This window comes from Pseudophryne corroboree, chromosome 2 (assembly GCF_028390025.1).
Source record: "Pseudophryne corroboree isolate aPseCor3 chromosome 2, aPseCor3.hap2, whole genome shotgun sequence".
Classification (NCBI taxonomy): Eukaryota; Metazoa; Chordata; class Amphibia; order Anura; family Myobatrachidae; genus Pseudophryne; species Pseudophryne corroboree.
This window is the reverse complement of record NC_086445.1, coordinates 149,217,775-149,228,746: the sequence shown is the minus strand read 5'-3', so window position 1 is coordinate 149,228,746 and position 10,972 is coordinate 149,217,775. Positions and strand designations below refer to the sequence as shown.

Sequence of the window (10,972 nt, the reverse complement as noted above, 5' to 3'; positions counted from 1 at the left end):
TACATATCTGTTCAGCTGAAGCACCACATTGTGCTGCCCATGACAGACCTACCTTACGAGTAGAGTGAGCAGAGACATTAGCTGGAATATGGAGATCAGTTTGAGAATATGTTTCTGAAATTGTCATTAGAAAGCCACTTCGCCAGTGTCTGCTTGCCAGCAGGCCATCCTGTCTTGTGAAATCCGTAGAGAAAGACAATGGTCTGACATATGTGCATGTGTATGTGGTACAAGATAGCGTGAAAGAATAAAAAAAATTACAGTACTTTTTATGGAATAAAAAATAAGCAACGTAAAAAAGCAATTAATTGTTTGCATATTTTATTTTTCATTTTTTTATTTTTCATTTTTTTTTATTATTTTTTTATTTCCAACTGAACACATCTGGCATATTTTACATCTTTGCAATAAAACATGGTTACAATAGCTCAAGGAATTGATATATCCAAAATATTTCACCATGATTTCAAGATGAAATGAACTCGCCTTCCAAGTGTTCAATATCCTCCTATTCTAAGCTACAACTCAAGATATTGCTTACAGACTGGTGATGAATAACTTAATATTTACTCTGACTCCGCAAATGTATTGGAATCATCTATTTTCCTTTCCTTTTCTTTTTTTGTTTTAAAATACAAACAACAATGTAGAAGAAACTCAGTGGTAAAACTTACTAATACAAGGTGGAGAACAAATAATTAATCACATCAATAAATAATGATATGTTTCTGGTGCAAAGTGCCAATACAAATTATCAGTTTTTGTTTGACTTTTTTTTATATTTTTAAATAAATGACTGCGAGTGAGTGTAAATTCTGAGAAAATGACATTCCTGGTTACATGCCTCATATCCCTACCGACACAATATGTACATCTATGACAATACAGTCACTAAATATACAAAGAAGAAACAAGTGTATTTACCCCTGGGTGTGTCCTTTTGTCATTACAATGTGCAGGAAAATATTTTGCCAGCCATCACTGCAGTATTTATGGCTCTAGATGAAGCCACTACCACAACTTGATAAATTAACACCAATTAGGTTTTATTTATTTATTATCATTTTTTTTTTAATAAAAGCCTAAGCAATATATTAAAAAATAAAATCACATACATGAGTCTCTGTCTTTTTTAACCTCTTACGCAAGTATGGTAGAGGGTTTTGAATTACTTGATTATTTAAAAAGAAAAATCAAAAAGCTCGGCACTGTGAAATGTAAGACTCAGGAAATACCAAGGTGTGTGTATATATATATATATATATATATGTATATATTTTGCCTCATCTCTCCTTCGTAATGATAATAAACAAAAAAACCTACAGAAAATATGTATCTTATGAGAGATATATGGCAAACCATGGCTTCATATCCCTAGGTTTTAACGGTTTATGGGCTTTCACTTGGGGTAAAATTAAAAAAAAAAGAAAAAGAAAAAAAAAAAGTGCAAAGCATATTTTGGTGTAAATGTTAAAAGGATTGGATAAACCATATTCAACCTTTTAATACAAGCTGCATCCTTTTGTTTCTCGGATATACCTGACCCATCAGGAGGTCAGGTGTACAAGCACGTTTATAGCTTCACGATAAAACTATGAAACTTTTTTGTTCTTTGTACAAGGTTTTACTTTTACAAAAGTATCCCTTTTAAATGTAAAGATGTGCATCTGATGTACAAAGTATCAAACATATATTTTTTTTGTATATTTTTTTCTTTTCTATTTTTTTTTCTTCTTTTTTTCACAGCTTGAAAAGAGGCTGGAAATGGGATGTAAGGTTTGTGGACTAAACACCGTAGCAGCCGGACACAAATGTCTTCAGAATGACTGAATGTCTCTTTGTAGTGCGTCCTACTTTTCAGAAATAAATAAAGTTGAAACAATTTCGGAGACGCCTTCTATTCCTCAGAATTTTGCCTTTAGCAGCTGGTGTTCAGTTGTGGAAAAACACACAATGTAAAGTGGTTGGCTGACTACAATGTACAGCTATTGCTGGGTGTAATGGAATGTACAACGGAGCTCAATGCAACTTTCTCTTCCACCAGAGACGACAAACGTCTTTTAACTGCAGCGCTTGTGCTCTCAGCGTGACACTTGGCATTCAGCACTTCAGTCAACTTTAGTATCTGTTCTGATGTTCATAATGCCACCGATTAAAATCTATATTAAAAGCTACAATGCTACCAGAAGCCATGCCAGTTATCAAGGTCCTACAAAACAGGAAAAAAAACACAATCACAAGTTATATCATGTTACATTTGTAACATTAATAGAAACACAAGCATAAAAACTGGAACATGTACAGTATAATCAATGTTTTAAAAGATTTCAACTCGGTTTCAACGTTATTTTATATCAGACCAAGCTTAAGATACAGTAGTGTGTGTTCGTTGTTTTGAAAGCTAAGCGCTGGATGCAATTAGGTGCGATTCTGCGAATGCGAGTTTGTTTCATGAACCTCTTTGCACAACTGCATGCACCGGAGAAATGGCAGATCCTGTTAGAAATGACAATTTGCAGCAGTGGTGGCGAGGGTGTGGATATTTTATACAAAATGCGTCCTGGGAAAAGTGCATGAAAAAGTGGGGAGACCTTCCCGGACCCCAAAGAAAGTGACAACTGTGTTAGCTGAATCCTACAGAAAGCGGTTTGTGGGCATAAGGAAAGTACTGGATGCTCTTAAAAGTGTCAAATGGTTAAGTTGTAAAAAAATTTCTAAAGTAAAAAAATGCTAAAAAACAAACAAATTTTGTTTAATTTCCATACATATTAAACTTAAAATAAATTATTTATATATATATATATAAAAATAAAGTAGAAAAAGGGTTATTACAGGGTAATGTGAGGCCACTTTATGGGGTATATTCAATTAAGGTCGAAACTGCCGTCTTGTCGAAAAGACGGCAGTTTTCGACTTTTTCAGGTCGGAAGGGGCTCCGACCTATTCAGTCCCCAGTATTTTTATTCGACAAGTTGGTGAATTTGACTTGTCGAACAGTACGTGAATTGGTGGTATAGCTGCCGATACGCGACCATCTCAGTTCAACTTACAAAAAAGGCGAACTGAGATGAGGGACCTGAGAGGAGGAGAGGGGGGAGAGCCGCGGGCAGACGGTGGACAGCAGCGCTACAGCACAGCGCTGCAGGAGGATGTGTAACAGCCACCACTCACGGCAGCGTCCACCCGGCTCCAGCAAGTGAGGTCCCGTCTCCAGCAAGTGAGGTATCGGTTGAAAATGGGGAGGTCAAGGGGGTGAAAAAGTCACAGGGCTGGTCCCAGGAGAAGGGTCAGCCCACAGCACCTAGCCACACACTGAAGGAATTGGAGCTGGGTCCAGGGGGGAGTAGGGCACTGCGCCCCGCGCCCCATTACTTAGACTGGAGCCTTTCAAATATTTATGTGCGGGGGGGGGGGGGGGAGCCACCCTACTGCCCCCCCCCTCCCCGTTTCAGCACCTATGCTCAACCCTAACATCATTTTTAAATCGATTAAATAAACCTTTAGTAAATTTCCCCCTTTGAGTGCACCTAACGTGTCATCATTTCTCTTTGTTTAGAAGATTTCTACTAGAAAAAATGTGCTCTGTCCTGTGGTTTCAGCAACCAGCATGTGCAGCTATCTGTTTTGGGTTGCTTACAACCCTCTAGCCAGCGACACCAGGAAAATTCTGGACCTGGTAGAAGAATGTATAACCATTCCTCCACTAATCACATAGTTTCTAGAGATGCAGGCAGTTAATCCTAATGAAGAAGGATTACTCATTTTATGAACATGTAGGGACTATTTATTTTATTTATTCTGAACACACACTCACACACACGAGAGAGAGAGAGAGAGAGAGAGAGAGAGAGAGTGAGAATGTACAAATACTACTGTACTACTATTGGCACAGGGCCTTTTGTGTGATATCCAGAGGATAGATAGTGTCTAGTAACTAGTTAGTCAATAGATAGACACCATGGGCAGGAGTCAAATGCTGCTAATTGCCTTTCTACAATTAGGGGTCCCAGATAACAAAACTATTCACACAAACACCAAAAATGCAACAACAAAAATGGTGTCTACCTTTTGATCCTGTCGACTTTTTGACCCTGTTGACCTTTTTTCCATGACTATGTTTTGACCCTGTCGACCTTTTGACTGTCTAACATGTGGTGTCTACCTATTGACTGTCTAACTAGACACTGTCTTTCTATTATACCACACCGCTTTTGTGCAGGGTAGGTAAACTTATCAAATACTAAATTGGAGTTGGTTCTTATCCAAGATTTTTGGAGGTTAGAGAGATTATATAAACATATTTATAGACAGACGGATAATCTAAAGAGTTGTAGACTCACCTCTGATCATGTGACAAATCCATTGCCCTTATTCCAGCATCACAGCCAGGGTAAATATAGAGCTGCTTAAAATCACAAGCCTGCCAGACTTCTACAACACCATTATCTCCACCAGTCACGAGGTTCTGCCCATCACTGCTCAGAAGGATGGCCTTGAGGAAACAGAACATAACATTCCTTCAGAATCGTTTCAATAAGACCAATTGTTATGGCATCAAGATTATATGCCATAAGATTTTCCCATAGAAAACACTGATATTTACTAGGAAATGCATGCATCAAAATAAAATACAACCTCAGGGTTAGATTTCTATCCTTTAAGACTGCAATGTACTGTAGCTATTTGCTATACATACACAGTATCCTAATGTTTAAATCCAGGTATCTGATGACCCAACATGAAAATTGTGTTTGCTGCCTACTATGGGGTATATTTACTAAGGTGCGGGTTTTTGGTAGTGGAGATGTTGCCCATAGCAACCAAACAGGTCCTAGCTATTATCTTCTAGAAGGTGCTAAATAATAAGATTTTACTCACCGGTAGATCTATTTCTCGTAGTCCGTAGTGGATGCTGGGACTCCGTAAGGACCATGGGGAATAGCGGCTCCGCAGGAGACTGGGCACAACTAAGAAAGCTTTAGGACTAACTGGTGTGCACTGGCTCCTCCCACTATGACCCTCCTCCAGACCTCAGTTAGGATACTGTGCCCGGAAGAGCTGACACAATAAGGAAGGATTTTGAATCCCGGGTAAGACTCATACCAGCCACACTAATCACACCGTATAACTCGTGATATTATGTTAACAGTATGAACATAACAGAGCCTCTCAACAGATGGCTCAACAATAACCCTTTAGTTAACAATAACTATATACAAGTATTGCAGACAGTCCGCACTTGGGACGGGCGCCCAGCATCCACTACGGACTACGAGAAATAGATTTACCGGTGAGTAAAATCTTATTTTCTCTGACGTCCTAAGTGGATGCTGGGACTCCGTAAGGACCATGGGGATTATACCAAAGCTCCCAAACGGGCGGGAGAGTGCGGATGACTCTGCAGCACCGAATGAGAGAACTCAAGGTCCTCCTCAGCCAGGGTATCAAATTTGTAGAATTTTGCAAACGTGTTTGCCCCTGACCAAGTAGCAGCTCGGCAAAGTTGTAAAGCCAAGACCTCTCGGGCAGCCGCCCAAGAAGAGCCCACTTTCCTCGTGAAATGGGCTTTTACAGATTTAGGCTGCGACAGGCAGCCGCAGAATGCGCATGCTGAATTGTGCTACAAATCCAGCGAGCAATAGTCTGCTTCGAAGCAGGAGCACCCAGTTTGTTGGGTGCATACAGGATAAATAGCGAGTCAGGCTTCCTGACTCCAGCCGTCCTGGAAACATAAATTTTCAAGGCCCTGACTACGTCCAGTAACTTGGAGTCCTCCAAGTCCCTAGTAGCCGCAGGCACAACAATAGGTTGGTTCAAGTGAAAAGCTGATACCACCTTAGGGAGAAACTGGGGACGAGTCCTCAATTCTGCCCTATCCATATGGAAAATCAAATAGGGGCTTTTACATGACAAAGCCGCCAATTCTGACACTCGCCTAGCCGAAGCCAAGGCCAAAAGCATGACCACTTTCCACGTGAGATATTTTAAATCCACGGTTTTAAGTGGCTCAAACCAATGTGACTTCAGGAAACCCAACACCACGTTGAGGTCCCACGGTGCCACTGGAGGCACAAAAGGAGGCTGAATATGCAGCACTCCCTTAACAAATGTCTGAACTTCAGGCAGTGAAGCCAGTTCTTTTTGGAAGAAAATCGACAGAGCCGAAATCTGGACCTTAATGGAACCCAGTTTTAGGCCCATAGTCACCCCTGACTGTAGGAAGTGCAGAAATCGACCCAGCTGAAATTCCTCCGTTGGGGCCTTCCTGGCCTCACACCACGCAACATATTTTCGCCATATGCAGTGATAATGTTGTACGGTTACATCTTTTCTAGCTTTAATGAGCGTAGGAATGACTTCCTCCGGAATACCCTTTTCTTTTAGGATCCGGTGTTCAACCGCCATGCCGTCAAACGCAGCCGCGGTAAGTCTTGGAACAGACAGGGCCCCTGCAGCAGCAGGTCCTGTCTGAGCGGCAGAGGCCATGGGTCCTCTGAGATCAATTCTTGAAGTTCCGGGTACCAAGCTCTTCTTGGCCAATCTGGAACAATGAGTATAGTTCTTACTCCTCTTTTCCTTATTATCCTCAGTACCTTGGGTATGAGAGGAAGAGGGGGGGGGGAACACATAAACTGACCGGTACACCCACGGTGTCACTAGAGCGTCTACAGCTATCGCCTGAGGGTCCCTTGACCTGGCGCAATATTTTTCTAGCTTTTTGTTTAGGCGGGACGCCATCATGTCCACCTGTGGTCTTTCCCAACGGTTTACAATCAGTTGGAAGACTTCTGGATGAAGTCCCCACTCTCCCGGGTGGAGGTCGTGCCTGCTGAGGAAGTCTGCTTCCCAGTTGTCCACTCCCGGAATGAACACTGCTGACAGTGCTAACACGTGACTTTCCGCCCATCGGAGAATCCTTGTGGCTTCTGCCATCGCCGTCCTGCTTCTTGTGCCGCCCTGTCGGTTTACATGGGCGACTGCCGTGATGTTGTCTGACTGGATCAGAACTGGCTGGTTTTGAAGCAGGGGTTTTGCCTGACATAGGGCATTGTAAATGGCCCTCAGTTCCAGAACATTTATGTGTAGGGAAGTCTCCTGACTTAACCAAAGTCCTTGGAAGTTTCTTCCCTGTGTGACTGCCCCCCAGCCTCGAAGGCTGGCATCCGTGGTCACCAGGACCCAGTCCTGTATGCCGAATCTGCGGCCCTCTTGAAGATGAGCACTTTGCAGCCACCACAGCAGAGATACCCTGGTCCTTGGAGACAGGGTTATCAACTGATGCATCTGAAGATGCGATCCGGACCACTTGTCCAACAGGTCCCACTGAAAAGTTCTGGCATGGAACCTGCCGAATGGAATTGCTCCGTAGGAAGCTACCATCTTTCCCAGGACTCGCGTGCAGTGATGCACCGACACCTGTTTTGGTTTCAGGAGGCCTCTGACTAGAGATGACAGCTCCTTGGCTTTTTCCTCTGGGAGAAACATTTTTTTCTGGACTGTGTCCAGAATCATCCCCAGGAACAGTAGACGTGTCGCAGGAACCAGCTGTGACTTTGGAATATTTAGAATCCAACCGTGCTGGTGTAGCACCTCCTGAGATAGTGCTACGCCGACCAACAACTGCTCCCTGGACCTCGCCTTTATCAGGAGATCGTCCAAGTATGGGATAATTAAAACTCACTTTTTTCGAAGGAGTATCATCATTTCGGCCATTACCTTGGTAAATACCCTCGGTGCCGTGGACAGGCCGAACGGCAACGTCTGGAATTGGTAATGACAATCCTGTACCACAAATCTGAGGTACTCCTGGTGAGGATGGTAAATGGGGACATGCAGGTAAGCATCCTTGATGTCCAGTGATACCATGTAATCCCCCTCTTCCAGGCTTGCAATAACTGCCCTGAGCGATTCCATCTTGAACTTGAATTTTTTTATATATGTGTTCAAGGATTTCAAATTTAAAATGGGTCTCACCGAACCGTCCGGTTTCGGTACCACAAACATTGTGGAATAGTAACCCCGTCCTTGTTGAAGTAGGGGCACCTTGACTATCACCTGCTGGGAATACAGCTTGTGAATTGCCTCTATCACAGCCTCCCTGCCTGAGGGAGTTGTTGGCAAGGCAGATTTGAGGAAACGGCGGGGGGGAAATGTCTCGAATTCCAGTCTGTACCCCTGAGATACCACTTGAAGGATCCAGGGATCTACTTGTGAGCGAGCCCACTGATTGCTGAATTTTTTGAGACGGGCCCCCACCATACCTGGCTCCGCCTGTTGAGCCCCAGCGTCATGCGGCGGACTTAGAAGAAGAAGCGGGGGAGGACTTTTGTTCCTGGGAACTGGCTGTATGCTGCTGCTTTTTTCCCCTACCTCTGCCTCTGGGCAGAAAGGACGCGCCTCTACCCCGCCTGCTCTTTTGGGGACGAAAGGACTGTACCTGATAATACGGTGCTTTCTTTGGTTGTGAGGGGACATGTGGTAAAAATGCTGACTTCCCAGCCGTTGCTGTGGACACCAGGTCTGAAAGACCATCCCCGAACAACTCCTCACCCTTATAAGGCAAAACTTCCATGTGCCTTTTAGAATCTGCATCACCTGTCCACTGCCGAGTCCATAACCCTCTCCTGGCAGAAATGGACAGTGCACTTATTTTAGATGCCAGCCGGCAAATATCCCTCTGTGCATCTCTCATGTATAAGACAGCGTCTTTAATATGCTCTATGTTTAGCAATATAGTGTCCCTGTCTAGGGTGTCAATGTTTTCTGACAGGGAATCTGACCACGCAGCTGCAGCACTGCACATCCATGCTGAAGCAATAGCTGGTCTCAGTATAATACCAGTGTGTGTATATATAGCCTTCAGGAGAGCCTCCTGCTTTCTATCAGCAGGTTCCTTTAGGGCGGCCGTATCCGGAGACGGTAGTGCCACCTTTTTTGATAAGCGTGTTAGCGCTTTATCCACCCTAGGGGGTGTTTCCCAACGTGACCTATCCTCTGGCTGGAAAGGGTACGCCATTAGTAACTTTTTAGAAATTACCAATTTTTTATCTGGGCAAGCCCACGCTACTTCACACACTTCATTTAATTCTTCAGAAGGGGGAAAAACTACTGGTAGTTTTTTCTCTCCAAACATAATACCCTTTTTTGTGGTACCTGGGGTCACATCAGAAATGTGTAAAACATTTTTCATTGCCTCAATCATGTAACGAGTGGCCCTATTGGACATTACATTAGTCTCTTCGTCGTCGACACTGGTATCAGTATCCGTGTCGACATCTGTGTCTGCCATCTGAGGTAGCGGGCGTTTTAGAGCCCCTGATGGCCTTTGAGACGTCTGGGCAGGCACGAGCTGAGAAGCCGGCTGTCCCGCATTTGGCATGTCATCAAATTTTTTATGTAAGGAGTCGACACTTTTACGTAATTCCTTCCACAAGTCCATCCACTCAGGTGTCTGCCCCGCAGGGGGTGACAACACATTTATAGGCATCTGCTCCCCCTCCACATAAGCCTCCTCATCAAACATGTCGACACAGCCGTACCGACACACCGCACACACACAGGGAATGCTCTGACAGGAGACAGGACCCCACAAAGCCCTTTGGGGAGACAGAGAGAGAGTATGCCAGCACACACCAGAGCGCTATATAATACAGGGATTAACTAAATTATATCCCCTTATAGCTGCTATATATGTATATTGCGCCTAAATTTAGTGCCCCCCCTCTCTTTTTTACCCTTCTGTAGTGTAGACTGCAGGGGAGAGCCAGGGAGCTTCCTTCCAGCGGAGCTGTGAGGGAGAAATGGCGCCAGTGTGCTGAGGGAGATAGCTCCGCCCCTTTTTCGCGGACTTCTCCCGCTTTTTTCAGGAATTCTGGCAGGGCTAATTTATCACATATATAGCCTCTGGGGCTATATATTGTGATGATTTTGCCATGCAAGGTGTTTATATTGCTGCTCAGGGCGCCCCCCCCCAGCGCCCTGCACCCATCAGTGACCGCAGTGTGAGGTGTGCATGAGGAGCAATGGCGCACAGCTGCAGTGCTGTGCGCTACCTTGTTGAAGACAGGAGTCTTCTGCCGCCGATTTTCCGGATCACTTCTTGCTTCTGGCTCTGTAAGGGGGCCGGCGGCGCGGCTCCGGGACCGAACATCAAGGCCGGTTCCATGCGGTCGATCCCTCTGGAGCTAATGGTGTCCAGTAGCCTAAGAAGCCCAAGCTACCACCAGTTAGGTAGGTTCGCTTCTTCTCCCCTTAGTCCCTCGCTGCAGTGAGTCTGTTGCCAGCAGATCTCACTGTAAAATAAAAAAAACTAAAATATACTTTCTCTCTAGGAGCTCAGGAGAGCCCCTAGTGTGCATCCAGCTCAGCCGGGCACAAGATTCTAACCGAGGTCTGGAGGAGGGTCATAGTGGGAGGAGCCAGTGCACACCAGTTAGTCCTAAAGCTTTCTTAGTTGTGCCCAGTCTCCTGCGGAGCCGCTATTCCCCATGGTCCTTACGGAGTCCCAGCATCCACTTAGGACGTCAGAGAAAAGTGATAATACAAATTGGATTGGTTGCTATGGGCAACATCTCCACTTCTAAAAAACCTGCACTATAGTAAATATACCCCTACTAGGTTGTGCCCTACGGGGGCTCTCTTCACACTGTCGCAAGGGGCTACGCCCCCTTAACCCTTGCACGCCCTTGTGGCCTAGCCCCTTGCAACGGCGTGAAGGGCGCCCTTCATGCCGAATAGAGCACGTAGGACCTGATGAATCACCTAGTACTGTAGGTGCTGTGGTCGGGGGAGTGGCGGGTGCGGAGGTGCCGCAGGTGGGGGATGGGTGGTTGCGAGGGTACCGCGGGTGGGGGAGGGGCTGGTGCGGTTGTGCAGTGGGTGGGGGAGGGGCTGGTGCGGTTGTGCAGTGGGTGGGGGAGGGGCGAGTGCGAGGGTGCCGCGGGTGGGGGTCCGGAGCCACCGCGGGTGGGTG

The 10,972-nt window shown here is 45.2% G+C and overlaps 1 protein-coding gene across 9 annotated transcripts in view; it reads right to left on the bottom strand.

Annotated features, from left to right (window-relative positions):
• Positions 1-308: 308 nt before the first annotated feature.
• Positions 309-10,972, bottom strand: part of NBEA (neurobeachin) — a 1,049,301-nt gene continuing 1,038,637 nt past the window's right edge. For all 9 annotated transcript variants that reach the window (XM_063951811.1, XM_063951806.1, XM_063951798.1 and 6 more), the window contains 2 exons: positions 4,341-4,492; positions 309-2,209 (listed from right to left, as the gene is read on the bottom strand). In XM_063951811.1, coding sequence (XP_063807881.1) covers positions 2,119-2,209; positions 4,341-4,492 — 243 coding nt within the window. In that variant the 3' untranslated portion in view covers positions 309-2,118. The remainder of the gene's footprint in view (positions 2,210-4,340; positions 4,493-10,972) is intronic.